The 15,764-nt window shown below is 44.6% G+C and overlaps 1 protein-coding gene across 5 annotated transcripts in view; it reads left to right on the top strand.

Annotated features, from left to right (window-relative positions):
- cald1a (caldesmon 1a) overlaps positions 1-15,764 on the top strand; it is a 105,817-nt gene that overhangs the window by 24,483 nt on the left and 65,570 nt on the right. For 2 of the 5 annotated variants that reach the window (XM_080757623.1, XM_080757622.1), the window contains exon 1: positions 12,153-12,203. The exons of 1 other annotated variant lie outside the window; for it this stretch is intronic. In XM_080757623.1, coding sequence (XP_080613749.1) covers positions 12,156-12,203 — 48 coding nt within the window. In that variant the 5' untranslated portion in view covers positions 12,153-12,155. Of the gene's footprint in view, positions 1-12,151; positions 12,204-15,764 lie in introns of those variants that run through there. 2 more of the 5 variants (XR_013963586.1, XM_080757625.1) reach the window with 2 other exon arrangements.

Raw genomic sequence — 15,764 nt, 5'->3', positions numbered from 1 at the left:
ATGGCATTAAATGGGGGGTCAGTAGCCTAATGCATGTCAAACTGGGTGTCCATGAAATAAAAATGATGAGAATCACTGCTAGAGCCCTGGCATATATTTTCAAATGGGTGTCTGTGGGCTAACAATTTGGGGTCCTTGCTCCTTGACATGGAAAAGTTTTGAGGCCAACTGACCGGACACACACAGACATTCACAGACATTATATTGTTGTTTTTATTCATTTAAAAAAATTCACACCTGTGTGAAGTGAGGGGCACTCTTATCATCATACGTCATCTGGCCAATCACAATTTGCTCTGGGACTCCCAATTTATATTGTAAAATCAATGTTATTTTTACTCTGAGAGTATACAACTGGAAATGTTCCATTTGTACACTCAGAGTTACAGACCCATAAGGGTCCATTTGGTTCCTAACTATATAATTTAGCTGGGGACCCCCTGGAACTCCCTCAGGTACCCCTGGGGCCGGGGGTCCCCGAACCCCACTTTGGGAACCACTGATATAGCCTACTATACTGTAATTGCTTAGGTCAAAGCTGTGTTACATGTACCGTTACTCACTAGTATGTATTTTTTATTCATGTCTATATATTTTTATTATCGGTTATCGTATCGGTATCGGTCTTTGAGAAGCAAGAAGTTCTCGATATCGGTATCGGTTTCAAAAAATCAATATCGTGCACCACTAATTGTGATGATGTCATAATCTTTCGACCACGGTCGAGATCATGGACTGCACACTGCCAGAACCAGACTTCCCAGTCCTTCATTGCTATCCCCAGTTCCTGCTTGGTGATGCATGTTGTGTCCTATAGCGATGACATCAGGGACCGACAGTTTTCTACCTCTGGTGTGCTTTGAGGCAGGATTCCAGAGAAGAACGGAAGATATATATATATATAACCTCATAATCAGCTCTGTAGCAGTGGCCGGCAAACTGTGTTCTTCTGGATCGGACTAGTGTAGAAACACGGGGAAGGTTGCTGTATTTTTTAAATATTTTTTTATCCCACGATTTTGTAACCCATTTTTCACCCCTGTGTCAATCATCTCTAATGTGATCCTGGGTACACAGTACACCCTCCACCAACCTAGTCCCCATATATGGGGGACAAGGGGAGAGCAAAGGACTTGAACTCATGCTTCCTTCATGCCTGAGTGTCCAAGTTGTTCCTTTACACCTGACAGGGGGGAGTTTTCCCTGGTTGGACGTATAGCGTGTGGAAGGAACACGTTATTCCAACCAGTTCCTTTCCCCTCCATCAGGCGCCCCGGCTGGCCAGGGGGAGGCAGTTTAGTGACCAGGATTACTGCATGTTTTTCTGTGAGGAAGGTTGCTGTATATTAGAGAAATAGATGGGTGAGTCTTCTCCAAGAGAGATTGTGCGCTCTCATAAGAAGGCGGGTGTACAGTAAGTGCCAATGTGCCATCCAGCCGTTTCTTTGAAAGTCTCGGAGCCCTCCCCTTAGCTCTTACTAAGCTGGGATGACCATATATCTTATGCATGTCATTGCAGGCTGACCAGGCCATACCCTTCCTAGTTTGAAAGTCATTTTGGGAAGAAGATAATATGAACCCAAATACTTGTAGTCATCAACCTGTTTCAAAGTAGAGTTGTTTGATAACGTGGTTATTGTTGGATTTTCTTATATTTGCGTGTTCAGTTTTTGTCTCGTTGAGTCTGTCAACCAGTAGGGGTCCTATACCCTACTCTAAATGTCTCAATAGAAGAGCAGTAACGGGTCCATTTGGTTCCTAATTATCAATCATTTGCTGGGGACACACTGGAACCCCTTAAAGGTCCCCAGACCACTGCTCTACGGTACATATTTGTGAAAATGTAGTTTTATTCCACTAAAGAAATGGTTTCAGCCTGGTGGACCATGTTGGATGAAGCCAGTTAGCACTTAGCAGTGTTGATTATGTCGACTAAAACTATGAGGAAAAGTGTTCGGTAAATGTATAAATGGAAACAAAATGAACAAAGAAAACGAACTTAAACTAACTAAAAACAAATTAAAACTAGACTACAATGTTAAGAAGGGACTATAGTGAACAAGTAAAAGACACAAGTCATCCTACACTTGGTTGCATGCTGAAAATAGCAGACCTTAAAGCGTTGTGAGCTTGTAGACGGCTGCACAAAGGTCTAAATCAACTGTATAGATTTAGCCGACCGAAACAAGACTAACACTAAGACATTTGAGGTGACTAAAAATGTGACTAAAACTAAATGAAAACCATTCCAGAGACTATGACTAAAAACTAAAATGTCTGCCAAAATCAACACTGCTAGTTAGTGTATAATATGCTAGTCAGGAGCCGTCATGTTGCCTCCCCTCCTAACGCACACAGTAAACGATGTGAGCGTGCCATGTAATGGAGCAAGATCCGCAATGGACGTAATGGTAATTACCCCCATCGTGCAGCTTCTCGGCTGAGTAATGATGACACCTGTCTTGGGGGGGGGAGGGAGAGAGGGGGGAGAGAGAGGGAGAGTTTCATTCCAACATGAAATTTCCACCATTGGGGGGGGGGGGGGGGGGGGGGGAACAAAACAAGGCATTGCTATGACAGAATACTGGCACAAAGTAAAAAATAAAAGGAAAGATGAATGTTTGAAGTGCTTTGCTATACCTCAGGTCTTTACCAACCAAAATGTGGAACAAGTTACCCCCCCCCCCCCCCCCTCCCCCTTAAAACATGGACATAATGTATGTTTGGAACTGGACAAGAGCGTCTAATGCAGTCGACCATTACACTTAACCACTTGAGCCCCCTATAAGGGCTACTTTGTCGCGTGACAATTTTCATGCACTCAGCGTCACACAAAGTAGCATCTGCCAGGACTATACATTCGCGGTCACGAAACTGCTAGAGGTGAACCCATATAGCCAAAATGTGTGTAAATGTATTGGAGGGTAAAATTATGGAGGCCGATTGCAAATGAAAAGCTGTCATATTTTCATTGCAAAACAAGGTTTTTATTCTGCCAAAAGACAATACGATTGGATTTTAAATCTCACCGCAGTCACTGCCGACTCTGCGGAACGTGCGCGACTTGTGCAAATAATGGCAAGAATGTGTATTGTCGGTCGGTTAACGGCATTATCAGCAATAGCATCCCTGCTTTGTTTAGAGCAGGCTGTGGATCGTTAAGCTTAATGTACTGTCATCAACAATAGCGTCAACGATAGCTGTGCTATACAAGCTCACAACGTGCCACGCTGTGATCTTGTAGATCGGCTATTTTGGGCACACAGCGGAGTATGAATCGGGCATTAACCCATTCTGAACGGGAACCCATTTTGGTGTTAGCACTATGTTATGCTTTAGCTATTGAAAAATAGCAGATCTACAAGCTCATAGCGCGCCACCGAGTGGCGCGCTACGAGCTTGTAGGTCTGCTATTTTTTGAAAAATCGAAGAATGACTGACATTTCTTAAAATCTGATCTCAGGTCAGAATGGGTTAATCAAACCAGTGTGTTGTCCAGTGGAAACCTCGTATGAATCTGATCTCAGGTCAGAATGGGTTAAGGGTGATGTGGAGTGTGGCCGGAGAGAGGGCGTGTGTTGTGTTGGTAGGGATGAGGCAGGGGTGGCTGGCTGGCCTCATAAAAAAAAAAAGAAAAAAAAAAAGAAAAAAAAGATTTAATGAGAAACAAAACACAGCAGCCAACCCCTCAACTTAGAACAATGACTTCTTGTTATATAGGGAGCCCCGGCACCCCGCGCACCCCCCATCGCATGATTGAGCCTCCTGGCCCGCATCCCGGCTTGGGTTTTCCGTGTTGGGACATGGTGGAGTGTGTGCCCCGAGTTGAGCCGGACCCCCACCATCCATGCCCCACTCCTATAGAGTATGACAGCCCACGTCTGGGGAGGACCACCTTGGATAATGGGGGCCCTATTAGTTCAGGTTAGAGTTAATGACCAGTAATGGTACACCAGTGCCCAGCCAAAAGTGGGTGCGGGGAAAAAAAAAAAAAAGTGTGGCTATATATGAGTGGGAGCCGAAATGAAAAACCAGTCACTCAAAGCTCCGAACATAAACACAGCGGCTGGTGGGATAGGAGGGGGGGGGGGGGCAGACCTGTTTGTGCCAGGGGCAGAGGTGACCCAGGTGCAGGTGAGCATTTCATGAGACACATATAGGTAGATGAGGAGGGCGCATGGGCAAAAAATAAACCTGGGCACATTAGTGCTTCCAAAGAATCCCAATGATCTGTGTTTCTCCCCCGGTTTCCCATTTAAGCTCCATAACGTCATTAGACAAAATCGCATTTCCCAGTTTTGCCATCAGCTGCATGAAACGAGACGAAAAAGCTAAATTTTTTCAGAGCTCTTGGAAAACTGGAGAGCTTCATGAGGCCCCCCCAGCGCGCTGCTCAATTATTTACAATTTCACGGTTGCCTGAAATGCATGTTATTCTAATAAATTCAAGAATTAGGAGGGTTTAAATGCTGCACGTATATTAACCAATGAAGTTAAATTTTACCCCCAATTAAGCAGTTAACGTCACGTTAATGGAACTCGGCGCTGTGCTGAGGACGGCAGCTGTGCGGTGGTCGTGCAATTAGTCCCTGGAAAGAGTCCAATAGAAACTTAAAGAGAGAGAGAGAGACGTCTTTTTTCAACACCCGCCTTCCATATCAACACTTTTTGGCAATTGAAAGTACAGTATGAAGAAGCTCCAATTGGTCTTTAGGGCGACCATGCCATGGAGGGGATGAGAGAGATGGACAGAGAGGAAGATAAGAGTGAAAGAGAGGCAGGGTTGAGAGAGAGAGAGAGAAAGCGAGAGAGAGAGACAGAGACAGAGAGCTTTGTTTTGTCTCATTCAGCTCAGATAGGGTTTCCTGGAATTTCTGGCAGCAGATTCCGACATCACATAACCAGAGAGAGGGGGGGAGAGAGAGAGAAAGAATAGGAATGGAGAGACTTCCTGACAGACGGACAGTAAAACTCTCTTAATGGACGTAATTTCAGCTGACAGCTAGCAGCCTGTCAATGATGACCTGATGTCTTTGCTTTAGAAAGTCACACTGCCCTCCAGACTAACTCACACACACACACACACACACACACACACACACACACACACACACACACACACACACACACACACACTGTACACACAGTGTCCCCCCAGCGTGCACATGTATCAACCCCATGACTTCTGGCATTTTACCGTGTGTTGTGGGAATTGCAGCTCACTCTGGCCCGGCTGGCCGCTAGCCATACTTATAATAGCAGTGCAAACGTATAGGCAAAGGAAAATGAGATTTTGGTGAAGTTAGAGAGCGTTTCGCCTGGCGCTGCCCTGAGAAGATTCATGGCACAGGGGAAGAACTCTGTATTCCGGGAATGTGTGGTAGAAAGGACCTTTGGATTTTTATGTCCACAGATTTTCATAATCGTCCTCTAGATTTAGATGGTTATAAAGTAGTTACAGTAGCATAGTAGTTATTGTCAGGGTTCTGTGTGTGTGTGTGTGTGTGTGTGTGTGTGTGTGTGTGTGTGTGTGTGTGTGTGTGTGTGTGTGTGTGTGTGTAAAAATAAGTATTTCATTCATGATTTCGTTATTTTAAAGCAAAGCATTTCCATATGCACATATTGTGTTGCTTATAGATCTGCGATATTTTCACTAGTTTGGGTCCCGGACAAACGTCTAATTTCTCTTCATGGTCCTGAGCGTAAACATTTGGGAGCCACTGTCTCTCTCAGACAAAGTGCTGTCCCAACCAAGACCCTCCCGGAGCCACTCAGTCCAGCGTAGCCTTCTATGCCCCAGAGACACTTAGAGGCAAAGAGACCTCACCCTCATGATTGCTGTAAACAAAACAGCCCTCAAAACGTGCAAAACGTCAAATAGCCTATTTGTTGGAGCTATTTTGCATCAGCTCAGCCCTCTATGGTCCTCGACCTTTTCTGGATTCTGGGCCCACTTCAAAATCTCAAAAGCGTTCGTGGCCGAGCCATCTGACCACTGTTTAACCCATTCTGAACGGGAACCCATTTTGGTGTTAGCATCATGTCGTGCTTTAGCTATTTAAAAATAGCAGATCTACAAGCTCATAGCGCGCCACCGAGTGGCGCGCTACGAGCTTGTAGGTCTGCTATTTTTGAAAAATCGAAGAGCGACTGACATTTTTAGAATCTGATCTCGGGTCAGAATGGGTTAATCAGACCAGTGTGTGTCCAGTGGAAACCTCGTATGAATCTGATCTCAGGTCAGAATGGGTTAAGTGCCAGGGACGTTATCCCGTCTTATTGCCGTCTTTGTAATGGATGCCACGGGCGTTGAGACGTCTCTCCCTTGGGAATTCAAAAAAATATATTTTCAACCATATTTTGAAAATTCCTCTAATCTGGTGTACAGGTGATGACATGCACATTACATGCATAATATAATTACAAATTATTTTTAATGGGAGAATTGGCACTCAGAGCCTAAACTGGTGACCACCAGGTGGCGCTGAAAAAGTATTCAGATGGGTGCCACGTGCATATTCAGACTAGAGCATGCATGTTAATTGTAATGATCAAATCAATCGATTGTGTTCAATAAAGTGTTATCGTTTCGCCAAGTATTTGGGGACCCACTTGCAATATCCCCCGGGGGCCCACAGGTTGAGAACCACTGCTCTCTCAGTCAGGCAAATCCAATTTGTTTCTCAAATACCAACTGACTGACAGTCCACATCCGTTATTTGCAAGCGATCGCATCGGATTTGTGTATTCATCGGTTGCTGTGGTAACGACGTAACGACAATTAGGTGTGAGTGATGCTTCACTTATACAATTTAGGTATGTAGCTGACGCTCTGAAAAACCACAATAGGCAGAGCAGGCATGAGCTCTATAGTCAACACGGTAAACACGGTAGTCACATGGTAGGTAGTGTTAAGAGAACAATGTGTTACAGTGCCTCAAAGAAAGGCACTAGAGAGCATGAGCTTTAGCTTCAGCATGTTCCCTTTCATCACTTGTGTGTTTCCTTTTGTATTGTTGTATAATTTGTACTTGATACTGGAAGATGATCAATAAACTATAGGCTACTATATAGGTAAACAATGTGCCTAGCATCTGTTCAAGCTTTAAGCAGCATTAGCATTCTGTACATTCTGAAAAGACCTATCTGCATGGTAAAACTGTATAGCGTCTTATCGAACAAAGGGGAGTTTAATAGGTGCCGAAAAGCCAATCTTATAAAATAGCCGACTAGTAAGTATACATATTTATTGTTTGTTATACGGATCCCCATTAGTCCTGCACTACAGTGAAGACTATACTCTTCCTGGGGTCCAAAACATATAGGCTTATACAGTGTCCCATGTTCATATATACTGAGACACCTCTTTATATGAATCAGATTTGAACGTCGTGATTTCAAACCATCTTTCAAATCAGATTTCCAAAAACCAATCTGAATTGCAATTCAAAAACTGGATTTGGGGCCGCTGCCCGCTGCCAGTCTGAACATAAGTGTATAACCTATAAAGGCCTGAACTGGGCAGGAGTCTCGGATTCCCAGGAGACCTGTTGGTCTCTCTCTCCGTTCCGCATTGTGAGGAGCAATCCAAGCAGTATGAGACAGGGTGAGGTCATCTTAACTCCTGTCCCCCCCTCCCCTCCCCTCCACCCACCTCCACCAGGCTCATTAATCCCGTCTCCTATCTCTCTCCAGGAATGCATTGCGTGCCTCACAATGTCACATGTATAATATACAGTATATACTGTACTATATACCTTTCAAATATCCCCCATGTCATGTTTATAGATGTATATACTTTTTGAAAGATCGTGGACGGTGGCACTATTGGCAATGGGGGGGAAAAGGCTCTTGTGTGCTATTTCGGCTTTGCGTATTTTTCATTTCTTTCCGTCTTAAAATTGCTAAATACAGTACAATGCACAAGTATAGGCTACTTAGTATTGATAAAAATGGATTATTTCCTTTGCTAAAACAATTTGATACCGATTATTTCCGTTGCAAAACGATTGCGATACGAAGTCAAACGATAATGATACAATTTTTGCTGTTTACATATCGATACACTTCCCCTAACAAGCACACAAATCCCCTAACAAGCACACAGCTCTTAGGGGCTTATAGGTGGTAATGATTGCACCGGTTTGGTCGCCGTTTCCCTGATGGGGATTTGTTTTTGTCTCCACCAGGCCGAAGGCATGGGGGGAGAGTATGTTTTGCACTCCGTCCGTCCGTCCTTCCGTACGTCCGTTATCAGCTAATCTCCGGCACCGTTGGCCCGATCCATGCCAAACTTTGCACACACACTCCCTGGAATGGCCTGTTATAGCGCCACCAGGAGGCCGACTTTTGTAAAACAATTTCTTTGATATCATATTACTACTCCATATTTTGTCCAAAAATCCTGCATACCGTTACATAGTATCTCTATAGTCATGTGATCAAGACAGATCTGTCCGATATTGCATTATTCCATCCTGATTGGCTAACAGTGGCTTTCCAAATTTGCAGGATTGGCCCGATTTAAACAAAAAGCCTACAATCATGAACGCAGCGTGCGATTTACGTGAAATCTTTCTCAGACGTTCCTACTTCCTACTAGGCTGAGGCATATATCCCACCCTTTTCACATTGGCCTGTTATAGCGCCACCAACAGGTGGATTTGAGCAAAACACATTTTTTGAAAAAAAATGCCTCAAATCATCCAATTGCCACCCAAGGCGTAAGAAGAAGAAGAAAATGGCACCCTTTTCACATTGGCCTATTATAGCGCCACCAGGAGGCCACGACCTGACCTGCCCCGGTGGAGACCTGTGCCTCGAGGGGCACTTTTTCCCTAGTTTGGGTCATGTTTTTGTTTAGTTTCTGACTATGGACGTCAATGATGTAGCACAAGCGTGGTCTCCCAAGTAAAAGGTATGGCAGTCGAGAACATTTTCGAACCCGCCGCTTAAATCACTGTGCTGTTTTCATTTAGCCTCGGGCAGGGAGAGAGAGAGAGAGAGAGAGAGAGAGTGCGGCTTTCGTTAGGGAGCTTTGTCACACAAAAGAGTCAGCAAGATATGTTTTCTTTCGTTAAGGGAGCTTTGTCACACAAAGAGTCAGCACTAGATATGTTTTCTTTTGCGGGACACATCGGGAACCTCTCAGGCTTTATGAGGAATCGGTTTTTTATGTTCCACATAATCTTTCCAGCATGTCATGTTGCGGCCTATAGAGTAGAGAGGCTATGGGGCGACTGTGTGGATCACGCTTAACCCATTCTGACCTGAGATCAGATTCATATGAGGTTTCCACTGGACGCACACTGGTCTGATTAACCCATTCTGACCTGAGATCAGATTCTTAAAAATGTCAGTCGTTCTTCGATTTTTCAAAAATAGCAGACCTACAAGCTCGTAGCGCGCCACTCGGTGGCGCGCTATGAGCTTGTAGGTCTGCTATTTTTGAATAGCTAAAGCATAACATGATGCTAACACCAAAACGGGTTCCCGTTCAGAATGGCTTAATGCGTTTACATTATGTTTATGTTGGGAGGCATGTAGCTGAGGCTGGCCTCCCCGGATGACTTATTGCACAGCGAGAGACGCAGACGCGGGAGGACGCGGTCTGGCACTCTGGACGGACACCCCCTGACAGGACAACCAGTTGGCTGTAATGCCCTCATGGTTCTCAAACATTTTCACCTCACAAGGACCCCCGACATTTATTTTCTCCAAATTTTCTCTAAAGAATTTTCCAAAATGTTTCCAAAAATAGGAGACCTGACCTATACAAGCTCACAACACACACACACGTGGCACACGGAAAAAACGCAGTGTTGAGCTTGTATGTATAGATAATGGTTAAACGGTTCCTCATTTTGCCTGGGAACCAACGTGCTTGCTTTGTGGTATATACTTGGTTTCAATATACTGTAGTGTACGTATGTATACATTATACACAGTATATACATTTGGTAGCGGTTCGATGTGGATTTTTCTATTTTATTACATTCCGTTCCATTCTATGTTCCTGTGTTCTCTCGCATTCTGGTCCATTGTATACCTGCTGGGTATAGACAGCGTTGTGCTGGCAGTGGCGTTGGCAGTAGCCGTGCTCAGACTTAAAACATTCTGACCTGAGATCAGATTCATACGAGGTTTCCACTGGACACACACTGGTCTGATTAACCCATTCTGACCTGAGATCAGATTGTAAAAATGTCAGTCGTTCTTCGATTTAAAAAAAAATAGCAGACCTACAAGGTCGTAGCGCGCCACTCGGTGGCGCGCTATGAGCTTGTAGATCTGCTATTTTTCAATAGCTAAAGCATAACATGACGCTAACACCAAAATGGGTTCCCGTTCAGAATGGGTTAAAACATGCCATATATCAGCGCCCGTGGTCCTGCCTGTCTGCCACGGGACGGCTTTGCCAGCACCAGATTAATGCACCGTTGAGGAGACAGGAGGCTCCTGTCAGGGGGGGGGGGCTCATTTACTCTGACGGAAGGCAGGTGTTAAGACGAGCTGTCACCCAAAAGAAGAAGAAGCCGCTTTTCTCTTCAAAACAAGTCGGTTTTTGGGAGTGAGTTGGGAGTGTGTGCACCTTATTTAAGAAGAAAAGGGACGTGTTCTACGCCAAGCATGCACCGTCGACACAGGCAAACTGACGCCGGAAGTTTCGATAGAATGTATCAAAGTCAACGAGAGCCAGCTGGACAAGCTTATGAACAAGCAATTTTTTTTCTTTTTTTTTTGAATGATTGTGATCTTTTTAATCAGATAATCGCTTCCGGAAAAATAAAGGAAGACATATGGGGCTATATCGCACACATTGTTGTCAGATCACTTGTTTTTCAATGTGCACATTTACGAAATGCATTGAGGTATCTAAATAGCACCCAGTGATCGTTTCTGGTTCGGCGGTATGTATGTATGTATGTATGGGCTTTCATTGTGAGAATTGCTTGACAAGCTGTCACGGATTGATAATCAGAGTACATCAGAGTAACAAGACAGAAAAGCAGAAAACAATATGATTTCCTCACCCACGATTATTATCATCATTATTATTATTATCAGTCAGAAGTACTGTTTATTCATATTGTCCCCGTTTGGGTGGAAACATCGTTGTTTTCAGGATTCAAATTCAGCAGATCTACAAGCTCAGAAGGTGTTTCACACTTGTGGATCTGCTATGCTTTTGCTGTCTTTTGTGTGACACTATACCAGTGGTTGGCCGTGGCGTGCGCCCCCCCCCTGTTAACTCCTGACCTAGTGACGCGCCACCCAACGCTCAAGTCTCGTATTTGGCCGAAAATTATACATTTATTCATACTGCTGTATAGTCCCGCAGCTGCTCTATGCATCTCCTTACAACAGTGTTTTTACCAGATTTTTTCCGTTTGCGTTAACCCATTCTGTACGTCGGGAACCCCTTTTGGTGTTTTTAAAGCATTGCTATACTTTAGCTATTAAAAAAATAGCAGATCTACAAGATCATAGCGCGGACCGAGTGCCACGCTATACGAGCTTGTAGATCTGCTATTTTTTAGGGAAAAAAAACGTGAAAATGTGTTGCAAATCTTTGAATATAATATTCTTTCTATGTGGGGGGGGGGGGGGTCCTTGACATGAAAGTGTTTGAGATCGACTGACATAGAAACATATAGGGTTTTTCAGAAAACTGTCAGGCTTTTGTAGAATCTTTTATCACGTCTAAATGGGTTAAGTAACACGAGAGAGAGAGAGAGAGAGAGAGAGAGAGAGATATAGAGATATAGAGAGAGAGAGAGAGAGAGCACCGTGGCACATTCATTAGTGCTGTTAGAGTGCGTTTCCTGTCGGCCCTCGTTATGTGACTCACTCAGCAGCTGTTTCATCAGATTCTTGTTAACGTCGTTACTTACAGACGTGAGAGAGGCATTGTGTTATAGGCTGGCTATGCATTGTGGAGTCGATGGAGAGTATCTGTCAAGTCAACACAGAATTCAGGTAAACATGGGAGAAAGTTAAACGCTGACTGGACAGGTATACTACAGGTATATATTATACACACTGTATCTTGTGTCTGAGAATGCAGTCTGTGATCTTGTTTTTGTACAAACAAGATCTACAGCGGTGCCCGGTTGGGCACACTGGCCTATACTTGGAAAGATGCAAAGTTGGAAATGCATGAGTCTATGCGGAGTGCAGACGTCAGAATGATGTCAGAACAGGTCAGCTTCATATATATGGACCCTATATCAACCGGGCACTGCACTCCCTGTGGTGGTGTGGAGCAGCATGTGTCGAATTTGAAGTCGGTCGGGCTAACGGTTCGCGAGTTACGTGGATTACAACAGTACACACAGACAGACAGAGACTTAGACAGAGAGATTTATAGATACTAGACCTGTACGTGCCCGTCGGCCACCGGCCTACTTGAGAACGATGCAACTTGGCAACCTAATAATACCCGTTGTCGTCTTGTCGTAGCACCCGTTTTAACTGTCTGTCTGTGTCCCACACGGAGATCTCTGTGTCTGCCTGTGTCTGAAGAGGGCATACTGACTGACTGTGAAAAGTGGACTGGTTAAGTAATCAATTGTCAGGTGTGGGGCAGAGGCTGGAAATTGCACAGGTGAGGGGACTTGGCCTCATTAGGCCACTGGCAGAGCCTGACCAGAGCCTTTTGTGGTGGTTCTGGACAACCGTGTGTCCGACCGACTCGATACCGGGAACTGCACTCCCTGCGGTGGTGTGGAACACGTGTGTCGGATTTGAAGTCGGTGGGGCAAACAGTTCTCGAGTTAGTTGTATTACAACCGTACAGACACACACACACACACACACACACACACACACACACACACACACACACACACACACACACACACACACACACACACAGGCGTGGCAGTATATGCGTGCATCACGATCATTTGAACCCCTTTTTATCCATATCTTATATGCTGGCTATTCAGAAATGGCAGATGTACAAGCTCACAGCACATGACTTTGTGTGCCGCGCTCTAATTCTAAATCATTTTGAAATCTTTAAGAAACATCTTTTCTTCTTGGGGGTTCCTGGACAAAAATATCCTTGAGATGGGGGGGTCCGCGTTTGAAGACATGTCAATTTGGGGGTCCTCTTGGCATGAAAACGTTAAGAGAACGACTGCCCTCAAACGCCAGAGAGACGATGTATACGGGACAAGCTTTCCTGGTGGAATTGCACAACAGCATGTTGATATCGCGTGTCAAAACCACATTCATTGAGATTAGGTTGACATTCTGGATATTTGAACTAGAATATCTGATGTGTTATTGCAAGGGGGGTGGGGGGCTTACATAAGGTGACCGCGGCGCTGAAAGATAAAACCGCCAGGATCCTATAAGCAAAATATGAGAAGAAAGACGGAGCATATACTGTAGCTTATTTATCACTTTTGTTTTCACCTCTCGATGGACAGTGGCGTGCGCGCTACAGCGATCGAATCCATCGTTTGGTCTTCAATCCTGTTATTTTGTTTTTGTTCTTCTTGAAAGAAGCATAACGTGGCATTGGAGTGAAATATTAATTCATGCTTTGCTTGCAAATCAAGATCATATACAGGCATTATGTAGAAGATTCTAGAAAGCAAGTTGACGTGCTATTAAAACAATAGGTTTTCAGCACTAGCTCGTCCTGACGTCGAAAAATAAATAAAATAAGTCTTCTGAAAGAATGTATATTCAAAGATTTGTGCCGCATTTTCACGATTAAAAAAAAAATTAGCAGACCTACAAGCTTGTAGATCTGCTATTTTTCAATAGCTAAATGATAACATAATGCTATAAGAACACCAAAACGGGTTCCCGCCCCAAAATGTAAGTAAGTAGTCAAATGTAAGTACCTCTATTGCTGGCCTGAAAATAGTGCAAGTAGAAAGTAGAAAAAGTGCTTCTCGGAGCACAGGTCTCCACCAGGTGGAGTGTGTTGTGGCCTTGCATTGTTCTTTGTTTTGTATTGACTGATCATAGAAGTAACAGTTAATAGCCAGTACACAAAGACTTACAGTAGATTATAGAACTTGTAGTGTGTTGTAGAGGATTGTCAGACGGGATCACAAAGAAAATGTGTTTCACAAAAGTTGGCCTCCCGGTGTCGCTCTAAAAGGCAGAATTGAAAAAAATGCAGGCCTGGCATTTTTCCTTGGCCTCTATAGGGAGTGTGCATACAAAGTTGTACGTCGCAGTCGCAGTTGTAGGTAAAGACGCGGCTCGGCCTGTTATAGCGCCACCCTGATGCTGATTTGAAGTGTAATTAATTCTTCCTCAGCCTATATAGTGGGAAATGGGAATATGCGTGTGCACAGTTTCAGCGCAATCTGAGGCTGCATGCGGTCATGATTTGCGCCATTGTGCAACGGAAACTGTAATGTCAATCTTAGCCAATCATCAGGGTGGAATATGAGAAATCAAACTGACCGGTCTTGAATTGAATTGAGTTTCTTTAAAGCTGTGGCTCTCAGACATTGTCATGCCCATGCAGGACCCTCAAATTCACGTGTATTTGTCCATGTATAGCCTCTATCCGAAGAGATATGTTGTGCCTGTGGACGCCATAAGAGAAGATTTGTGTTTAAAAAACTAAAGTCACGGGTATATTTGGGAGGGCCGGGGGGGGGGAGAGTTTTGGTGGGGTGGTGGGGGTGTATAAACAAACCGTTGCTAACTTCAGTGCGTGCTGTGGCCTTTGGAGACGTCTGCCCCCTCTTTCGGCGAAAGGAATGTTCCGTTCCGGGGGTCTCGGTCGGAGACCATGGAGGGGGCGGATCGTACAGTATACAGTATATGCGTGCAGCGTTTTGAAGAGAGTTTGGTTTCTGCCTGTACAGCTTAACATTGAAACGGCAAGCAGAGCCACGGGGTATCCCTGTTTGAGCTGGTGAAGACGCGTGAGAGGGTGCGTGTGTGCAACGTGCACATGCGCATGTCTGGTTTGTGTGCGTGTACAGGTGTCTTCTATCTATCTTGGAGGATCTGCGCTCAAACACATGCGTGTGTGCGTGTGCGTGTGTGTGTGTGTGTGTGTGTGTGTGTGTGTGTGTGTGTGTGTGTGTGCATGTGTTTGCGTGCAGCAGTGTTTGCAGAGATGCCACTGCGGGCTCTCATCACAATCAGTCATGCTGTTTTGACGAAGAGCCAACTCTGTGGCCTGTGTGTGTGTGTGTGTGTGTGTGTGAGAGAGAGAGAGAGAGAGAGAGAGAGGGAGAGAGAGAGAGAGAGAGAGAGAGCTCTATCTCGCTGAACACACAGCATGCTTGAAAACCGTTTCTCTTTTTTTTTCTCCTTCTCCTTCTCTCCATCTCCTTTCCCCCCAGTCTGCTTACGGGAAAAGGCAGCATTTTTCCTTCCATATTTGGTCATATGGAGCGCCGCCAACGAGCAGTAGCCTTTTGATGCCGTACAAACATCCCTATTTTGTGTGGGATTTGTGCTTTTTGGAGCGCGCTCGCTCGCGCCCTCTTCCACTCTGCGATACTGTGGCTGACTGTGGGCCTATAGGCATCGCACATAAAAAGGCGTACAAGCAGTGGAGGAAGAAGTATACTCATTGTGTTTTACTTAAGTAAAAGTAGCAATACCAGCAAAGGCAGCAACACATACAAATGTAATATTTTCAACCGATTTTGATTGTCCATAATGCTATACAGAACTACAACCGGTATGTTGTAATTATTTGTAGTTTGCTTTCAGGATGTGTAATGTTCATTTGTCTGAGAGCAATAATAACCCACCTATAATCTCCCAGA

This window comes from Protomyctophum bolini, assembly GCF_963924005.1.
Source record: "Protomyctophum bolini genome assembly, chromosome: 23".
Lineage (NCBI taxonomy): Eukaryota > Metazoa > Chordata > Actinopteri > Myctophiformes > Myctophidae > Protomyctophum > Protomyctophum bolini.
This window is presented reverse-complemented; position numbering and strand designations above follow the sequence as displayed.